The sequence below is a fragment of the Ranitomeya variabilis genome, chromosome 8, assembly GCF_051348905.1.
Source record: "Ranitomeya variabilis isolate aRanVar5 chromosome 8, aRanVar5.hap1, whole genome shotgun sequence".
NCBI lineage: Eukaryota > Metazoa > Chordata > Amphibia > Anura > Dendrobatidae > Ranitomeya > Ranitomeya variabilis.
In genome coordinates this window covers 154901363-154923011 of record NC_135239.1, presented here as the reverse complement: position 1 = coordinate 154923011, position 21649 = coordinate 154901363, and the positions used below count along the sequence as shown (strand labels likewise).

At 43.2% G+C, this 21649-nt stretch overlaps 1 protein-coding gene across 2 annotated transcripts in view; it reads left to right on the top strand.

The window, feature by feature from the left end:
- Positions 1-21649, top strand: part of MEI1 (meiotic double-stranded break formation protein 1) — a 1359645-nt gene that overhangs the window by 1206925 nt on the left and 131071 nt on the right. For both annotated transcript variants that reach the window (XM_077277434.1, XM_077277433.1), the window contains one exon: positions 282-445. In XM_077277434.1, the coding sequence (XP_077133549.1) occupies positions 282-445 (164 nt within the window). The remainder of the gene's footprint in view (positions 1-281; positions 446-21649) is intronic.

The following is a 21649-nucleotide window of genomic DNA, read 5'->3' as shown; positions in this document are numbered from 1 at the left end:
CTACACTACTTATGCTGGAATTACCCTGTCTGTTGCTTTCTGACAAAGGCCAGAAATCTAGCACGGAAAAGTCAAATATATAGTGCAATTGGATTGTCTAAATAAAAATGTTCACTATTTTACTGGTCAACCCCTGAGTACCAAGTTGTTTTCTCTATAAACATCAGTTTTACAGTATTTTTTCTGGTATAATGCAATTGTTGTAAATTTGAACAATATATTAGGTATGGTTTCACAGATAGTCCTTGATAATTTCACTCTCATATACATATATTTTTTAGCCACTGCAGTAATTCTCTCTAACACATCTCTAATTGAGCTGATAGAGGAAATATTGGAAAAAACATGGACTATATCTGAATCTGATTTCCATGAGCCCCTGTGCTGCTCTGCTTGGTTAATGACTTCAACCCTGATGATCTTCCAACAGCGCTACAACTTACAGGTCAGTAACTTAGATTCCAGATATTTACCATGTAACTACATGATGAAATTTGATCAGTATAATATCAATGTAGTCATCTATCAATGCCAATATTGTAAAACACAAATATATTCTTTAAGTAATTTCTTTTATGATTGTCTAAGTAATAGATGCATACATTCAAAAAATACACAGTTACATCAAGTAGAAAGTTTATTGATCAATGATATATAATCTATTGCTATATTATTTATAACTACTATGCCAATAGTGCCATTATTATGTCTGAATACTGTAACTGTAACAAACCCTTTCCTATTTAGATGCTAGAATCGCATTTCCTCCACATGTAATAAGTGGTCCTTTGTAAAGTCCTTGGAAGAAATATATAATGTGCCAGTTCTTAAATGAAATTATCTAATTGAGATCGCCTTAAGACATCTATTTTCTAAGCTAAACAAGCCCAACCTTTATCACCTATCATTGAAAGTTTATCAGTCCATCCCATTTAATAATCTAGTTGCCCACATTTGAACAAACTCTAGCTTTTAAATATTCTTTTCATTACGGCCGGCCTTAGCTGCCGTGGGGGCAACTTCCTCCTCCCTTTGTTCCTCTGCTCTCACTCACTAATGTCAGCTCAGCAGTCAGCCCCAGTGAGAGGTGGATGGACACCTGCGCTGCTCTGCCAAGCTGAAAAGGTTGAATGGTGTCAAATACTTACTTCTCCTCTCAAGCCCTAGGCATGAAAAGGCTTCCACTTAGGTAAGTGTGTGTGTCATTGTGCTTGTGTGTGTGTGTGTCTTAAGTGTCAAAAAACACTCCTCAACATTGAATGCGCAGAAGGAAAAGTGTTGGCATCATGGAAATCACAGGAGCCATATACATGTTAATGATACATAATGGATAAAAAAATGGAAAAAACATATTTAAATTAATTTATTTAGTATCAAGTATGAGAGCAATGGGCAGAAGTAAATCTGAGGAATGTTCTGCCACACTGAATTCACTTGGGCACACAAATCATCAAGATACGCTACTGGCAGCTCCCTTTGCAATTGCCAACCAATGACATTCCAAATGTGCTCAACAGGAGAAAAGTCTTTAAATACTGCAGGTCATGGTAGCACATTTATGCCACAAAGGCTGCTCGTAGAAGCATCAACAACATGCACCCTGGTGTTGTTATGTTGAAAAATGTCTTCTGGGACACAATGAAAAAATAACAGTACCACTGTTTCCACAATTGATCCATTCTGTGCGGAAAGTGAAATTGGACATCACATACCAAGCCTAAGGTATCAGTGTCTACACAAACCATCAGAAGGTGTTAATATGATACTGAACTATGAGCCAGATGTCCAGCTATGCAGAGCAAAACTGCATTGGAGACTGGAATGGAGGTCTATCCTCTTCAGCAATGAGTCCCACTTTGTCTTGGATGCAATGATAGTCAGAGATAGGTCTGAAGACTAAAGGTACCGTCACATTAAGCGACGCTGCAGCGATAGCGACAACGATGCCGATCGCTGCAGCGTCGCTGTTTGGTCGCTGGAGAGCTGTCACACAGACCGCTCTCCAGCGACCAACGATGCCGAGGTCCCCGGGTAACCAGGGTAAGCATTGGGTTGCTAAGCGCAGGGCCGCGCTTAGTAACCCGATGTTTACCCTGGTTACCAGCGTAAAAGTTAAAAAAACAAACAGCACATACTTACCAGCGCGTCCCCCAGCCTCTGCTTCCTGACACTGACTGAGCTCCGGCCCTAACAGCACAGCGGTGACGTCACCGCTGTGCTTTCACTTTCAGTTTAGGGCCGGCGCTCAGTCAGTGTCAGGAAGCAGAGGCTGGGGGACGCGCAGGTGAGTATGTGCTGTTTGTTTTTTTTTAACTTTTACGCTGGTAACCAGGGTAAACATCGGGTTACTAAGCGCGGCCCTGCGCTTAGTAACCCGATGTTTACCCTGGTTACCAGTGTAAAATATCGCTGGTATCCTTGCTTTTGCTGTCAAACACGGCGATACACGGCGACCTAGCGACCAAATAAAGTGCAGACCTTCTAGCAGCGACCAGCAATTTCACAGCGGGATCCAGATCGCTGCTGCGTGTCAAATACAGCGATATCGCTATCCAGGTCGCTGCAACGTCACGGATCGCTGGCGATATCGCCTAGTGTGACGGTACCTTAAGTGAGCAATATCACAAAAAGACCATCTTGGGCAAATGTCACATTGGTCCTACTCCCAGGATTATGGTGTGGTATGGCATAATATTCCAAAACCATACCCCTCTAGTTGTCATGCCAAGTACACTAACAGCTCAACATTAAATTGAATTGGTCATAGAACTAGTGGTGTGGCTATTTCTAAGTGTCCCAAGAGCCGTTTTCAACACAAAAATTCCAACCTGTATGTTGCTTGTGCCACTGTGAGCAGCCTGTGGGGCCTAAACATGCTATTATGACCTGCAACGTCTCCGGCCTTGTCTCCTAAAACGCACATCTGGGACGTAACAGGTGAGCAAATGCAAAGGAGGTTGCTGTAGCATATCTTGATGATTTTCAAGCGCAAGTGCATTCAGCGGGGCAGAACATAGCTCAGTCATTTATAACCTTATTAATAGCGGCCAGAAATGTAAGTGTGGGAATTTATTGGCAAGTTGCTCATAAATCAATACTGAATGAAACGATATTTATTGAAAACTTTGCTTTCATTTTTCATCATTTGCATATCATTAACATGTGTATACATTCTGTTATTTCTATAAATCCTTAACTTTTCTTTCTTGGTGTTGCAAATTCAATGTGGAGGAATGTGCAGTATCTGTTACATATACAGTATTAGCTATTATATTCAGTCATGGCCAAATGTTTGGAGACTGATACAAATTTTGGTTTTCACAAAGTATGTTCTTTTTAGATCTTTTAATCAAATCTCTCTATGATTACTGAAGTACAATTATAAGCATTTCATAACTTTTTACATTTTTATTGACAAATAAATAAACATTACCAAAGACTCTGAATTTGCGGTAATGATACAGTACTTATTTTTCAAGCTTCTGCAATTTGCCCCATTGTGGTGGATATCAGCTTCTGGGCCAAATCCTGACTGATGACAACCCGTTCTTGAATAATAACTGCTTGGAACTTATCACAATTTCTGTGTTCTTGTTTGTTTGTCAGTTTTATGAGGATTGACCAAGGTTTGGGATTGAGATCTGGGGAGTTTCCTATCCATGGACCCAAAATATCAATGTTTAATTTACTAAGCCATTTAGTTATCATATTTGCGTTGTGCCATGGTGTTCTATCATAATGTAAAAACCATTGTTCATGATCATTGGGAGAAGTTGCTCTTGATATAGATGGAATTAATTATTCATGGAAAAGTTCTTAGGTAAAATTGTGAGTGAGCCCCCTCCCTTGGATATAAAGCAACCCACACATGAACTCAGCAAGCACGTGTCAGTACATCTGCATGCATAGTGAGGCAAACGCTTTTGAAGGCTGACCTGGGTCAAGAAGAGTAACAAAGAATTCACTTCACTCCAAGAAAAACTTCAAGGGCAAACTGACATTTTACAGGTAAAGAGTTTGAATTGCAAAGGACTAGCATAAAGTTATTTTATCTTCAGACTGTTTGGGCTGTTTGGAAGATTGATATTCAGGAAAGAAAACTGAGCACTACCAGGAGTCATGTGCCATGTCAACAGTAAAGAACCCTGATACCATTCATGTGTTTGGACTTTTCATCCATGGACTGGGCTCACTCACAATTTAAAAAAAAAAAAAAAAAAAACACAAGAAAAAATCATAACAGGCAAATTTGCTGCAGTAAATAAATAAACAGCAAAAGTGCATGAAAATAAAATACTGTTCTCAGTTAACATAATTTTAATTTAAAAAATGCAAAAAGCCACCCAACCAGGTCACGATGACCCTATTCTGGACGGTCCTAACCTCTAATATTAAAACCTTACCATTTGTCAAGTGATGTGCGTGTGGATAAAGGCAGAGAAGGACTGAAACTCAGCTAATGGACAAGCAGGCATGGTGTGTCAATGACTGCCTTCTGGACATCTGTCAAGTCAGCAGTCATCCCCATGATTGTGGAGCCTACTGAAACAGATTAAGGGACCTTTTTGAATGCTTAGGAAGCCTTTGCAGGTGTTTTTTGTTAATTTTCTAATTTACTGAGATAATGACTTTTGGGTTTGCATTGGCTGTAAGCCATAATTGTCAATATTAACAGAAATAAACACTTGAAATAGATCACTCTGTTTGTAATTACTCTATATAATATATGATTCACTTTTTGTATTGAAAATCTGAAATAAATTACCATATATACTCATGAATAAGTCGACCCGAGTATAAGCCAAGGCGCCTAATTTTGCCTCGAAAAACTGGGAAAACTTAATGACTCGAGTATAAGCTGGGTATGTACGGTATTCTCCCCTAATGCCTATTCTGATATGCATGGCTCCTTATCTTTGTATGCATGGCTCCTTATCGCCATCCTTGTATGCATGGCTCCTTATCCCCATCCTTGTATGCATGGCTCCTTATTCCCATCCTTGCATGCGTGGCTCCTTATTCCCATCTTTGTATGTGTGGCACCCCAGGAGTCCGGTTGCCACAGTGGCATTGCCTCCCTCACAGGGGGTGATGTCATGCCTGGAAGCAAAGAGGGATCCCCTTTCCAGGTACATCAGCATACAACACCTTTCCAGACTCCAGACCAGAAGGGGGAGCTCTAATACCTGTTTTAGGGGAGCTTCCCTATAAATTCTGGCCTGGAGGTGGGGATAAGGAGAGAGTTTTAGTGAGAGTCTGAGACAGTGAAGGAGGAAGAGGCAAGTGAGGAGAACCTGGGGTATTGAAGCTGCGACTGAGCTCACCTCAGGACTGAGCGCTAAAGACTGGAAACTGGATTCTGTGGTTGTGTGGGGACTGCAGGCCCAGAAACTAAAACCAGAGGGCAGGAGATTGCAAGTCTCCTAGCCCCAGCTGACACCCTGAGGCACAGCAGCATAGGAGAGCCCGGAGTCACCACGAGGGAGTGACACCTGCAACAGTCTCAAGCTGCCTGCCATGCAGGGAAATGTTCCATTTCATGGACAGACTAACAGGGACTTGTGGGAAGCTTAAGGCACCAAGGACCTAGGGAGCATCGCAGAGGTAAGGCCCCCAAATCCACCTGGCTAGGTGAATCCTGAAATGCTTCCAGGTTTCCCAGACCTCCATGATCACCTGTCACCAGTGCCCGGACTGCACCTGCAATTAAAGGTAAAGAAACTACAGTCATTGTGTCCTCCATTCATTTCCTGCACCATCATTCCTGCACCCCAACGTCAACCTTCCCTCATAAACTGTTCTGGTAGCCCGGGGGCCCCGCTCCACCTGTGGGGAGCCGACCCATCTCAGCTGTAACGCCACCGGTCCCAGCGGTCCCCTTAAGCAGCATCTACCATGTATAGCCAAATACCACGGGTGGCGTCACAAACAATCCCCTTTCCTATACAAACTTTATTTCCACACATCAGTGCATCACTTTTATTCCCAGGGCCATGGAAGGGGTCACCGCTGCCGTGACCACCCCTTTAAGAATCGTCCAACCTGGTTCCGAGTACCCCAAGGCCCTAGCGGGTGTCGAATATGCGTGGCTCCATATTCCCATCCTTGTATGTATGGCTCCTTATCACCATCCTTGTATGCATGGCTCCTTATTCCCATCCTTGTCATCCTTGTATGCGTGGCTCATTATTCCCATCCTTGTATGCGTGGCTCCTAATTTCCATCCTTGTATGTGTGGCTCCTTATTCCCATCCTTGTATATGTGGCTTTACTCCCATACTTGTATGCATGGCTCCTTATTCCCATCATTGTATATGTGGTTCCTTATTCCCATCCTTGTATGTATGGCCGCCCATGAGAAAAGCATTAAAAAAACCCAAAACATCCTACTTACTTTCCCTATGCGCCCTCGCAGCATCTCGTTCCGGCTTACAGCAGCTCTTGCAGCCATGCAATCACGTGTCCCCCACTCATTGTTATTCACCTCTCTCCAGTCTATGGGAGTGGAGAGAGCTGAATATTCATTAGCTTAATGAGCGGGCACCCTTTAGAGTCCGGCAGCTGCTGGAAGCCAGCGGCTGCGGCTGTAACTGTGCATGCACTATAAGAGAAATTAATATTCATTGCCAGTGCAGTGAATATTTGTTTCTCTTTAGCAGTGGGCACAGGCTTTAGCCACAGCCGCCGGCTCCTGCCTCCTGTGAACCGCTGCTCTGCCGCTCCCCTTCCCCCACCATAAACTGGGACAACGACTCGTGTATAAGCCTAGGGGGGGGGGCATTTTCAGCACAAAAAAATGTGCTGAAAATCTCTACCAGTCTAAAGGTTTTCTACCACATATGGAATATTTGTGTACTAAGGACAAATTGCACAATAAATTATATTGTCCGTTTTTTCCTGTTACCCTTGAGAAAATGAAAAATTTGGGACTAGCGCAACATTTTTCTGAGAAACATGTATTTTTTTATTTTCACGGCTCAATGATATCAAATTCTGTGACGCACCTGTGGGTTCAAAGAGCACACCTCTAGATAAGTTCCTTGAAGGGTGTAGTTTCCAAAATGAGGTCACATTTGTGGGGTTTCCACAGTTTAGACACATAGGGAGCTCTGCAAACGTGACATGGCGTTCGCTATCTAATACAGGCAATTTTGTGTTCCAAAAGTCAATAATTGGCACTCCTTCCCTTCTGAGACCTGATGTGCAGCCAAACAGTAGTATTCCCCCACATATGGGGTATGGGTGTACTCAGGAGAAATTGCTCAAAAATTTTTGAGGTGTCTATTTTCTCTTCCGTAATCCTTGTGAAAATAAAAAAAAAAAAAAGGTTCTAAAGTAATATTTTTGGAAAAAAAAGGAAAATGTTAATTTTTTCCTTCCACATTGCATAAATTCCTGTGAAGCACCTAAAGGGTTAATAAACTTCTTAAATGCGGTTTTGAGGACTTTGAGGGGTACAGTTTTTAGAACAGTCTCACTTTTGGTTATTTTCGGTCATATAGGCCCCTCAAAGTCAGTTCAAATGGGATGCAGTTCCTTAACCCCTTTCTGACATTTGTCATAATAATAAGTCCTTGTGCCCTGGGCCTATTTGACCAGGAACATATTATTACTGCATGGTGATTGCCCGCGCACATATGCTGTGTGCGGGCGATCGCCACCAGGTGTCAGCTGATTCTGACAGCTGACACCTGACACTAAGTGCCAGGAGCAGTCACGCACTGCTCCCGGCACTTTAACCCTCTAAATGGTGTGATAGAACGTGATCGCAGCATTACGGGAGCCAGCAGAAGGATGACAGCCCCTCTGCCTTTGGATCGGAGACCCCGCAACGTCATCTCGGGGTCCTGATCATTGCCATGGTGACCCGATGTCATCATGATGACATCCGGGTCACCAGAGCTAGGAAAGTTGCTGATCATACACAGTGCAAAAGGTAAGAAAAAGAAGCTATGCATATATGGCGCACACCCAGGATTTATTTTAATTACAAAATTACAAAATTTATTGAAATACAGACAGAAGGCACAAATAAAATCAGTGTTAAAATACAGCTAACACACCACTGGTCCCAATTTAGATAATGTGAAACGGACCCATAATACATTAATATGCGACAGAGGGCACACAAAAAACCACTCATATTCTAATACAACTATACAAAACAATATATAGAAACGACCCAGATTGTAAAAGGTTGAACCACAAAACAGCTGCGCATGTAGGGGTAGATGCTGACTCAATTAAATATAAGCTGAATATAATATAATAGAACAAAATATGAGCATACCGGTGAACTCTGGGCATCCCCAGAGAACCGGGTAAAGGAAGGGGGGGAAGTGCCTCTGGATGAAGTGAGGAGGCTCGTGCTAGCTGGGAAGCCCCAATAAGCCTATACCCAAGCAATATTAGATAACGTAAATGGCTTTATGGATACAAATGCCCATGCGTGCCAGTGGGAAAGAAACCCATGGTAAGGGAAATGCCAAAAGGCAAAAAAATATATCACCTAAATAGTACGTCCAATGAGTGGTTTAGGCCGTCAGCCGTCAGCCTTCAGCCGTCAGAAGGTCAGTAGAAGGAGAAAATGGTCCCGGGACCAGGAAGGTGTGGGGAGAGCCCCACGCGTATCGCTGCTGAAAGCAGCTTCCTCAGGGGAAGTGGCTGGGGAAAGGTCAGGGAGACTTAAATAGCGGTCAGTTAATGAGACAAAGACTGGCAGCAGGTGGGCGAAAATACATCCGGATACATACCACAAGCATGGGGGACGCCGGTAGGCGCATGCGTAGGGCCTGGGAAGTGTGCACCCACAGGGACAGCAAGTGCTCAGCCACACAGGCCCCGGGGAGAAAGCGAAAGCCCGCGCGTGCGCACAACATATCCTCCCAAGTACTGATGGTGCAGAGAGCGGGCATGCGCGGAATATAACCACCTACGTCCCGGGGTAGTGCCGTATGGTGGATTTAAGGCTAGATCAGCCAAGAGGGGAAATTTACTAAAGAAGCATGCGCCAGGCACAAAGTGAAGCGCCATGATATAACATAGGCGCAATAAGGCTGATAAACTGATATCCATCAAGGGGATTAGCGTATGCGCAGAGTACACCTACCAGGATACAGTGACATGGATCTGGAACCAAGTTGACCCCTATGTGGTGTAGCACGGGAATAAATACGGTACAACCCCCCCCCCCCCATAAGAGAAGGGGAGGATGGAATATAATAGGAATAAAGAAATAGATATATGTATATATACATAGTGCATGATCAGCAAATTTCCCTGTTAGTGCAGAGCTGGCAGTTTGCACAGCATAGGGATCCCCATGCTGTACATGCAATTACCATGCAAAAAATGATAGTCCCATAGTGAGACAAAGTAAAAAAGTTAAGTAAAAAATAAATTAATTAATAATTGTAAAAAAAAAATAAAAAACATGAAAAATAAGAATAAAAAAATCAAGATATTGTATCTATAAATTAATATATGTATGAAAAAAATAAATATAAACAATAAAAGTACACATATTAGGTACTGCTGCGTCCGTCCACAATGACCTGACCTATAAAACTGTCCTGCTAATTAACCCTTTTGGTGAACACCATAAAAAAAAATAAAAAGCTATGCTTTATCATCATACCGCCGAACAAAAAATGGAATAAAATGCGATCAAAAAGATGGATATAAATAGACATGGTAACGATGAAAACATCATCTTGTTCCGCAAAAAACAAGCTACCATGAAACTCCATCAGCGGAAAAATGAAAAAGTCATAGCTCTCAGAATAAAGCGATGCAAAAATAAATATTTTTTCTATAAAATAGTTTTTATTGTGTAAAAGCACCAAAACATAAAAAAAAGATATAAATGAGGTATTGTTGTATTTGTACTGACCCAATGAATAAATCTGCCTTAGTCAATTTTGCCATACATAGAATGGCATAAACCACCCCCCACCACGAAAAAAAAAATTCTGAATTGCTGTATTATGTTCATTCGACCTCCCAAAAATCATAATAGAAAGCAATAAAAAAAATGACATGTGCCCGACAATGGTACCAATAAAAACGTCAACTCGTCCTGCAAAAGACAAGCCCTGACATGACTCTATGGGCCAAAATATGAAAAGATTATAGCCTTCTAAATATGGTGATGCAAAAATTAGTTTTCGCAATAAAAAGCATCTTTTAGTGTGTGACAGCAGCCAAACATAAAAATTCAATATAAATTTGGCATCGCTGTAATTGACACCGACCCAAAAAGTAAAGTCACCTAATCACTAATACCACACGAGGAATGTCGTAAAAAATAAATAAAACCAATTCTTCACCTACTGTTGATTTTTTCATTCTGCCTCCCAAAGACTGCAGTAAGGCTTGGCGCATATTTATCCTGCGCTCTGCACTGAGTGCTTGAACCGGGGTTTCTGTGTAAATCTCTGAAATATGTGATTCAGATGGAACCTCTGGCAGAAGATACTCCATAATGAGGCAGATGGAGGCACTGTGGATGCTGTCTGACCTGTGATCCGGCGGTGTTAATCTTTTTAGGATTGCATAAAAGTGCCGTCGGCCACAGTTTTGTTCACTTCTGAAAAGAAGTACACCACTAAACAGAGGCCAGACGGAGTCCAGAGTTACTCTGCTGCCTCATTATAGTAAGTGGATCCCTCAGGGATTTCATCTGAATCACATCACTCATTGATTTAGATGGAAACCCAAAGTAAGTGCTCAGTGTAGAGTCTCGGATAAAAGTGATTCTAAACATCATGTAAAATGTTCCCAATAAAAGCTTCAACTCAGTCCACAAGAAAGCAAGTCCCCACTCAGGTCTGTCATCTGTTAACGGAAATATAGAGGGCTTCAACGTTACTGGTAGCACAAAGACTCTTGAAAAGCAAAATGGTTCCTCACCCTCCAAAAAAAATCAGCAAATTCTCGCTCCCAAATCCAAATGCCCCCTCCCTTCTGAGCCCCACAGAGTACCTAAACCACATGAGCATCCACATGTTTCACATTTCTGAAGCAATGAGAGCCCAACTAACTTATGGGTGCAAGCCTCAAGAAGCATGGGATGGGCATAAGGTACTGTTGACTGCAACGTACTGGTCACTACAGCATACTGGTCACTACAACAGCAGTTTGCAATTTTCACTTGGCAATATTCATTGCTGCTTGTTTCTGGAAAATACCCATGGAGTCAAAACCGTCACTACACCTGTAGATAAATTCCCCAAGGGGCATACTTTCCCAAATGGGGTCACTTGAGGGGGAATTCTGCTCTTCTAGCAATTAGGAGCTCTGCATATGGAGTACGTAATCTGTTCTAAGAAAATCTGCGCTCCAGGAGACAAATAATGCTTGTCAAAATTCAGGTTTAGATTCAAGACAGCTCTGGTTGTACTGTAATTTAAATGTAGCTTTTTTCCTTTCAGGCCAGCAAGGATTAATGTCTGTCTCCTCGCTAGCAGCTGCTGTGTTGCTGGTCAGCTGATGTGGGTGATGACCACTCAGACCATCCTTTAAATAGTCACCTGACGCATCAGCTGACTGTTGGTAATAGAGTTTTCTATTTAGACCAGCCTTGGAGTTGCAGCTTTCTGGTGTCAGAGCAGAATCTGCTTCTTCTGTGGATTTTAGGGTACTGTTTCTGCGGCGCGCCCCCACACCGCCGCAGGGCCGAGGGGATACCCGGAGCCGGGCCTCTAGTTCTCAGTCTCGGGGTTGTCACGGTGGCTAGACCCGGTCCGTGGCCCTGTCCGTCAGTGGGGGACGTCCGGTGTAAGAGGTGGTAGTAATGGTAGCGGTGGGGTAGTGTAGCGGTTGTGGGGTGTAAGTCGCAGCAAATAACGAGGACACCAGGTTGCAGTCTCTTTACCTCTTTACTGGAGATCTCTGAGTCCTCAGTCCGGAACACGGTTCACCAGGCTACGCAAGTCCGGCCGGTCCAATGGCACCTCCAGAGTTCTCCTCTCAGGTGGAAATCTGTGCCTTCCTTCTAGCGCTCTGTGTTGTAGTCCTTCCCTGCTGTGCTTACGGAAAGTAACCCCACAACGGTTGTGTCTGTTTCTTAAGTTCCCTCACAACTCGATTTGATGTTCCTCTGTAATCCACCCCTTCCCTGTATTCAGGTTGGAATGGCACCCGTTTGTCAGGTAGGCCTGGAGTTCTTCCGGGACCCTAGAGTCGCCCCTCTCCCGCAATTGCCCCCCAAGACTTCATAGGTGATATGTGGTAGACAGCCCGCCTAAGACCGACTGTCCTGCCGCTGTTTGGAGTATGGCTTGAAGCTGTATTCTAATCCACTCCCTCGGCGTTCCGGCCACCGGTATTGCGCCTCAGCAGGGTGCTGCCTCTTTCAACAAAACCCCTGCTGGTATTCTCCTTCTGCTTGATCTCGTTTCTCACTCAGCACAATCTATCTCGCTTCTAGTCCTTTCTTGAGTCCCGCCGCTTCCAGGAGCCTGCGCGGACCCGTTACGTTCTTTCAATGCCAAGCCTCTGCCAGGATCCCACCCCTGGCAGAGACCCTACAGTCTCTCCCTTCACAACACCCCCTGCCACAGGGTGTTGCTCCGTTCAATCCCGTCAGCGTTCTCTTCTAACTTCCTGCCTGACCCCCAGTTTACCCACTATGGTGGGGAGTGGCCTAATGAATAGCACCCTTAGCTCCCCCCGGAGGCCCAGCTGTGAAACATATTGGTGTCTGTGATACCTGATTGGAGGAACTCCTTCGGTGCCATCGAACGTACCATGGCTCCCCTTAGCGGCGAAGCCACAGTACTGCAACGACCAGAACTCTGGGGCGCTGCATTTCCATATCCTATGTGATGTGGAGCTTGGCAGCAGAGCCTGGAACTAAGTTTTGTGTATTTACCTTGTCTGTGCTTGTCACTATTCCTTGTGTTTGTACTATCTGCAGTGGTGAGGGTAGTGTCCTTTCTGGCCAGTGCACTAGCCAGGGTATTGTGAGGTGACAGTTACGGAAGAGTTACGTAACGATGGTTGGTGGAAAGACCCACTTAGGGCATTAGGGCAGGTTCAGGGACAGGCTCAGGTTGGAGCTCAGGAGTACAGATGAATGAGGTTAATTCTTTTCTTATATTGATAGAGCAGACGATTCTGAACATGACAATACCAAATATGTGTATATTTGATTTTTTTTTATTGTTTTATTTTGAATGGGGCAAAAGGGGGGTGATTTGAACTTTTACATTTTTTTAATATTTTAAATATTTGTCTTTACGATTTAACCCCTTAGTGACAGAGCCAATTTGGTACTTAATGACAAAGCAAATTTTTACAATTCTGACCACTGTCATTTTATTAACTTGTAGCTCTAGAATGCTTCAACGTAACCCACTGATTCTGAATTTTTCTTTTTCATGACATATTGTAGTTCATAGTAGTGGTAAAATTTCTTTGATATAACTTGCTTTTATTTATTTAAAAAAAACATAAATTTGGCAAAAATGTTGAAAATTTCCCAATTTTCAAACTTTTAATTTTTGTACCCTTAAATCAGAAAGTGGTGTCACACAAAATAGTTAATACATAACATTTCCCACATGTCAAATTTACATCAGCACAATTTTGGAAACATATTTTTTTTGTTATGACGTTATCGGGGTTAAAAGTTGACCAGTGATTTTTCATTTTTCCAACAAAATTTACAAAACCTTTTTATTTAGGGGCCACCTCACATTTGAAGTGAGTTTGGGGGGTCAATATAACAGAAAATACCCAAAAGTTACACCATTCTAAAAACTGCACCCCTCAAGGTGCGCAAAACCTCATTCAAGAAGTTTATTAACCCTTCAGTTGCTTCACGAGAACTAAAGCAATGTGTAAGAAAAAAAATTAACATTTTACTTTTTTCAAAAAAATAATTACTTTAGAACCAATTTTATTTATTTTTACAAGGGTATAAGGAGAAAATGGACCACAAAATTTGTTGTGAAATTTCTCCTGAGTATGCCAATACCCCATATGTGGGAGAAAGCCACTGTTTGGGCGCATTGCAGGGCTCAGAAGGGAGGAAGCACTGTTTGTTTTTTGAACGCAACATTTGCTGGAATCAATGGTGGCGCCATGTCGTGATTGGAGACCCCCGATGTACCTAAACAGTGGAACGTCCCCAATTCTAACTCCAATCCTAACTCCAACACACCCCTAACCCTAATCCCAACCCTAACCACAACCCTTACCCCAACACACCCCTAACACTAATCACAACCATAACCCTAACCACAAACCTAACCCTAACACACCCCTAACCATAATCCCAACCATAACCACAATCCTAATCCTAGCCCAACTGTCATGATCCAGGTCAGGTTTTACTTCAGGCTCTTTCCTGACCTGGTCATGTACGGGTTAAACTTTCCTGCCTCTCTCTGGTGTATGGGTGGCTATTTCCCTGCCCTGTTGCTGGCAGCTGATGTCAGTGATAGTTCATGTCTTCAGCTAGAGCAGCTGATCTAGCGTACCCTGAGTGTTTCCTTTGCTACCCGTCTGCCCATGTTTGTATTTGCCCCATACCTGACCTCTGACTTTGTGCATCCTGTATGTCTGTTCCCCGTTGTGTATGACCTGGCTTGATTTCTTACCAGCCCTTCCATCTTGCCTTCCTGTTTTGGAATGTCCTTCTGACTCTGATCTTTGGAGTATTTCTGGCTGTGTTTTCGTCTCCTCCTCTTGGTACCGCGCTCCCAACTGGCTTCTGACCCCTGGCTTAGTTCAGACCTTGCTTCTGTCTTCTCCTCTGATACTGCATTCCCGGCTGTTGCTGATTTGGCTTGTCCAACCTCCCTACTGCCCCCTAGCAGAGTTTTTCCCAGTTCTTCAGATCTTCGCTTCAGGTGAGCTCCTGTTACCTCCCTTCTGCTCCCCCAGGTGGTTGTTCCCATATTGCACGACACCAACCCTAACTTAAGCCCAACCCTAATGCTAGCCCCCAAATCTAACTTTAGCCCAACCGTAACTTTAGCCCAAATCTAACCCTAGCCCCAACCCTAACCCTAGCCCCAACTTTATCCCTAGCCCAACCCTAACCCTAACTTTAGCCAACCCTAACTTTAGCCCAACTCTAACCCTAATGGAAAAATGTAAATTAATCCTTTTTTTAAAAAATTTTACTATTTTTACCTAACTAAGGGGGTGCTAAAGGGGGGTTGGTTTACTTTTTTTTATTTTGATCACTGTGATCAAAATGAACCAATAGAAAAATGTTCCAGCAGGCAGATCTCGGCGGGCGCACTACACATACGCCCGCCATTTTCTTCCCGAGAGAAGATGCTGGCGGCAGGGGGACTTCACATGCAGGGACACCGGAGGTACCGGGACGGGATCGGGGGACTCCATTTCTCTCTCATCTGATGAGAGATCGCACCAAAGGTGAGAGAAATTAAATGAGAAATCAGACTTTTTTTTGCGGTTATTCCGTTAATAACAGCGATCGCAACACTGTGGTCTGTAAAAACCAACACAAATAATCTTCTCTGGCTGAGACCCTGGAGAAATTCTGACGCTGGGGGACGCTATACACTTATTTCCCAGTGCCGTTAAAAAGCGGCGCTTAGGCATAAGCACCTTTAATTGCCATCGTTAAAAGGCGTATCGGCGGTCATTAAGGGGTTAAAAGTGAAAACACAGTAGTTTGACAATAAATAGCTTCACCCAACCACGAACCATGAGTGGAGAAAACATTTTGGTGTTATCATTCATATTCTCTGGAAAAAGGCCAAGAAAGCAAAGGGTTCTGCCAGGGTATGTAAACTTTTGAGCACAACTGTCAGCACTACAAGAATTTTCCACTAAATGGACATCTGTAAAAAGAAATTACTGAGTGCCTGCAACTATCTTACACGGATTTAAAGTAAAAAATACTGTAGTATAAGAAATTTACTACAGTATATTTTTACTATAATCATATGAAGGAAAAATGTACACAAGAACCAAGGAAAATATGCAAAAATGTAACTTTTATTAATGTATGAAAAATATAACACTCACATACATATAAGTAGAAATGTTAAAAAGTAGGAAAGCACAGGGTGGAGCAACGGTACCAAACAGAGCCAAAGGACTAGCAATGCATGGTGGAATAGTTTGGGGGTAGGGTGCAAACTTGGTTACCTCCAAGACCTAGAGGGCTAAATACCTAGGAAGCAGCAGATTCACAGAAAAAAATCTCTGTGAGGTTCTAAATGAACCCCTATGAAAACCTACTCAGCCTGCTCTAGATGTAAAGTTTAATGAGGCATTACCTGAGGTTTAGGACGTGGTGCACACCAAACAGCCCGAAATATATTTTTACTGTGGATTACATGGTCCTTAATCTAGCTGTATCAATTCATCTAAATTATTTTTGATTCTTTTTTTTTTACACTTTTCTATCTGACACTAATCCTGATTATATTCAGTAAAAAATACTGTAGTAGTCACTGACAGGGCCAGCTCCAGATTTCCATGGGTCCCCAGGCGAAAAAGTCTCAGCGGACCCCTTAAACAAATACCATGGTTCATGATGCACAGATACGGAAGAGAAAAAAGTGTGGTAGAGCGTCTCACTCAGCTGGACACAGAGGTATAAATGGAACACTGTCTCTATAAGAAAGTGCTTGGTTTATTGAGGCAGCAGAAACTAAGCAGATAAAAATAAACATGGCCCTCTGGGCAAAACAGTAAAAGGAAACAAAGCACAGTCCTTCTCCTAGCGGGCTTCAGCCTGCTCACAGGTACAATGTCCGTGGTACAGGTCCTTAACATACCACACAGGCACAAACACTTTCCTGGAGTGTTTACTCCCCAGGTACTTTGCACACTGCTGTCTTGGAATGCCCACCAGTTAAACCCTAGACCATGTGACTCATATCCATCATGTGACTGACCAGATGATTGTGACATCACACAGGTCCTGTCAGTACATGGCTGTACAGTTGGAGATAAGGTGGACATCTTCCCACCCACTCTATAGATGTCCACAAAAAACAGCCCATGTATGAAACTTTAACTTAACTCTCACAACATGTAGAGTGCTGGAGGAAAAAACTCTGGTTTCAAATCACTGACGCCATTAAGCGCAGTGACACATATCTCCGCTTTAGTACTTTACCGGTGACTACATCACCATAGGTATAGTACAATGCTAAAGATTTCACTTACTTCTTACATTACATGAGTGATAGCTATTGTAAATTCTACAATAGCTCAGAAACTGGACAGAATAGTCTTCCATACAGTATTATGGGCACCACAAAGTGCTCCATGCAGAATAATGATCCCCATGTATTGCTCCATTCAGTATTATCGGTACCACATAGTGCTTCATACAGAATAATGAGCCCACATATTGCTCCATACAGTATTATGAGCCCCATAAATTGCTCCATTCAGTATAATGAACCCCATACATTGCTCAATACAGAATGGACCCCATATATTGTTCCATACAGAATAATGATCCCGATATATTGCTCCATACACTATAATGAGCTCTATATATTGCTCAATAAAGAATAATGGACCCCATACACTGCTCCATACAGAATAATGATCCCCATACATTGATCCATACAGTATAATGAGCACCATATATTGCTCCATACAGTATAGTGAGCCCCATTATAATTCTCCATAAAGAATAATGAGCCCCAAATATTGTTCCATACAGTATAATTAGCACCATATAAGGTACTTCTAATGGTGAGAAGGTTTCAGCCACGTGCTTTACTGTTCTCCTGCCCCCAGGAGGCCTAGGACAGAAATGCTAGTGTATAAACACGTTAAGACAAACAGGGATTACAAAAAGCAACTAACATACAAAACACTCACCAAAGGTAGAGAGGAATATAGGGAAGGGTAGGAATTTACAAACCAAATAGGAAAAAGATAATGACAAAAGCATACACCCCAAAACAGCATACAACAACCTCCAGTAGCAGCAATGATCTCCAATTTCAGCACAGCAACTCCAGGGAATCAAGAAGTAAACTTTCACTTGCAAGGAAGAGAAAGTCAGGTCAGATTTTAGAGAAAGAGAGGAAATGATCAGGTCAGGAGCAGCTGTGAGATAGAGCTGCATGTTTCCAACCAGCATAGAAAGGGTTGTTAACCTCTTCAGCACCAAAGGAAATGAAATCCATTGAATATGGGACATGAAATACACTGTCTAAATGGAAGACCTGCAATTCACACTACATAATGATTTTCTAACCCAAGATCTCCCAGGAGGAAGTGACACGCTTGTGACAACTGATCAGTGATGTGCAGCACTGATCAGCAGCTCAGCATCTGTAGGATGCACGGATGGAGGTGGTGCACAGGGAGGGAGAAAAAATGGTCAGGGAAAAAAAGTCCTGGAAAAAAAGAGCACAGGTGCCGATCAGTGAAGTGTGTCACTGATCAGTGCTAGGTGGCTGCAGGACGCACACACAGAGATGGTGCAGATTAGGAGTGGAGAAAAAATGGGCAGGGAAAAAAGGTCCAGGAAAAAAGGGAGCATGGAGGCTGATCAGTAATGTGCATCATTGATCAGCGCTCGGCAGCTGCAGGACGCATGCACAATGAAAAAACTGCCAAAAATCGAGCGATCAAGTACTGATCAGCGATCAAGTATTAATCATGGCTCTGCAGCAGAATGTGGGATGGGGAAGGGGTTAGGGAGAGGGGGAAATGGAGGTAGGGGAGAGGGGGCTTGGCTTGGATGAGGAAAAATCTGGGGAACAGATCAGGAAAGGATTAAGAACTTCTTTTTTTCTTTATTCTAGCAGCAGCATAATAAATGATGGCACAGGCTTAAAAAGTCTGTGGCACCAAAAGACTCATCAGATATGCAGGTGAATGATACAGCGACTGCTCTGCAAGATCTCTAAGCTAGAATGAGTAAGTACAGAGTGATCACTGTGGGGTTAAACTGTGTTGCTGCTCATTGATTGGTGTGATCGGACGATCACTGCTGGGATTGCTGACTGCTGTGAAATTGGATTTTGGGCTCCCCCGGTGGCCACTGGTGGAATTGAACTGGTGTGCATCATCCCCTCTGTTCACCTGTTTCCATCAGGATGTGGTAGTCGCTATTTAACCTTGCTCCTCTGTCACTTCCATGCCGGTCAACATTGTAATCAGAAGCCTTTCTGTGCATGTTCCTGCTACTAGACAACTCCCAGCTAAGTTGGACTTTTGTCCTCGTTTGTTTTTGCATTTTGTTCCAGTTCACAGCTGTAGTTTCGTTTCTGTGTCTGGAAAGCTCTTGTGATCTGAAATTGCCACTCTGATGTTATGAGTTAATACTAGAGTCTTAAAGTAATTTCAGGATGGTATTTTGAAAGGGTTTTCAGCTGACCATGAAAGTGCCCTTTTTGTCTTCCTGCTATCTAGTAAGCGGACCTCAATTTTGCTAAACCTATTTTCATACTACGTTTGTCATTTCATCTAAAATCACCGCCAATATATGTGGGGGCCTCTGTCAGCCTATCGGGGAAATTTCTCTAGAGGTGAGCCAGGACTATATTTTCCTCTGCCAGGATTAGTTAGTCCTCCGGCCGGCGCTGGGCGTCTAGGGATAAGAACGTAGGCAACGCTACCCGGCTACTGTTAGTTGTGCGGCAGGTTTAGTTCATGGTCAGTTTAGTTTCCATCCTTCCAAGAGCTAGTACTCATGTTTGCTGGGCTATGTTCTCTTGCCATTGAGAACCATAACAGTTTGACCGGCCCAAAAGGGTTAAATTAATTGACAGAGAAAGGAGAGAAAAGAGAAGTCTGCTGAAGATTTTTTTTTTTTTTTTTTTTTTCCCTTCCCTTCAGTTCTGAGTGTGCTTGTAATTGAATCTCTTGCAAGTCTGCCTATATTGCAGCCTTTCTCTCTCTCTCTCTCCTTCTAATCCTGGAATGGCTCTGTGTTCACCTGTTTAAAATGGATATTCAGAGTTTAGCTGCAGGTTTGAATAATCTCACCACGAAAGTTCAAAATTTACAAGATTTTGTTGTTCATGTTCTTATATCTGAACCTAGAATTCCTTTGCCTGAATTTTTCTCGGGGAATAGATCTTGCTTTCAAAATTTCAAAAATAATTGCAAGTTGTTTTTGTCCCTGAAATCTCGCTCTGCTGGAGATCCTGCTCAGCAGGTCAGGATTGTGATTTCCTTGCTCCGGGGCGACCCTCAGGATTGGGCTTTTGCATTGGCTCCAGGGGATCCTGCGTTGCTCAATGTGGATGCGTTTTTTCTGGCCTTGGGGTTGCTTTATGAGGAACCTCAGTTAGAGCTTCAGGCGGAAAAGGCCTTGATGTCCCTATCTCAGGGGCAAGACGAAGCTGAAATATACTGCCAGAAATTCCGTAAATGGGCTGTGCTTACTCAGTGGAATGAGTGCGCCCTGGCGGCGAATTTCAGAGAGGGTCTCTCTGATGCCATTAAGGATGTTATGGTGGGGTTCCCTGTGCCTGCGGGTCTGAATGAGTCCATGACAATGGCTATCCAGATCGATAGGCGTCTGCGGGAGCGCAAACCTGTGCACCATTTGGCGGTGTCTACTGAGAAGACGCCAGAGAATATGCAATGTGATAGAATTCTGTCCAGAAGTGAACGGCAGAATTTAAGACGAAAAAATGGGTTGTGCTTCTATTGCGGTGATTAAACTCATGTTATATCAGCATGCTCTAAGCGTACTAAGAAGCTTGATAAGTCTGTTTCAATTGGCACTTTACAGTCTAAGTTTATTCTATCTGTGACCCTGATTTGTTCTTTATCATCTATTACCGCGGATGCCTATGTCGACTCTGGCGCCGCTTTGAGTCTTATGGATTGGTCCTTTGCCAAACGCTGTGGGTATGATTTGGAGCCTCTTGAAACTCCTATACCCCTGAAGGGGATTGACTCCACCCCATTGGCTAGTAATAAACCACAATACTGGACACAAGTAACTATGCGGATTAATCCGGATCATCAGGAGATTATTCGCTTTCTTGTGCTGTATAACCTACATGATGTGTTGGTGCTTGGATTGCCATGGCTGCAATCTCATAACCCAGTCCTTGACTGGAAAGCTATGTCTGTGTTAAGCTGGGGATGTAAGGGGACGCATGGGGACGTACCTGTGGTTTCCATTTCATCATCTATTTCCTCTGAGATTCCTGAATTCTTGACTGAATATCGTGACGTTTTTGAAGAACCTAAGCTTGGTTCATTACCTCCGCACCGGGAGTGCGATTGTGCCATAGATTTGATTCCGGGTAGTAAATACCCTAAGGGTCGTTTATTTAATCTGTCTGTGCCTGAACATGCTGCTATGCGAGAATATATAAAGGAGTCCCTGGAAAAGGGACATATTCGTCCTTCGTCATCTCCCTTAGGAGCCGTTTTTTTCTTTGTGGCTAAGAAAGATGGCTCTTTGAGACCGTGTATTGATTATCGGCTTTTGAATAAAATCACGGTTAAATATCAATATCCGTTGCCACTGCTGACTGATTTGTTTGCTCGCATAAAGGGGGCCAAGTGGTTCTCTAAGATACATCTCCGTGGGGCGTATAATTTGGTGCGAATTAAGCAGGGGGATGAGTGGAAGACCGCATTTAATACGCCCGAGGGCCACTTTGAGTATTTGGTGATGCCTTTTGGTCTTTCAAATGCCCCTTCAGTCTTTCAGTCCTTT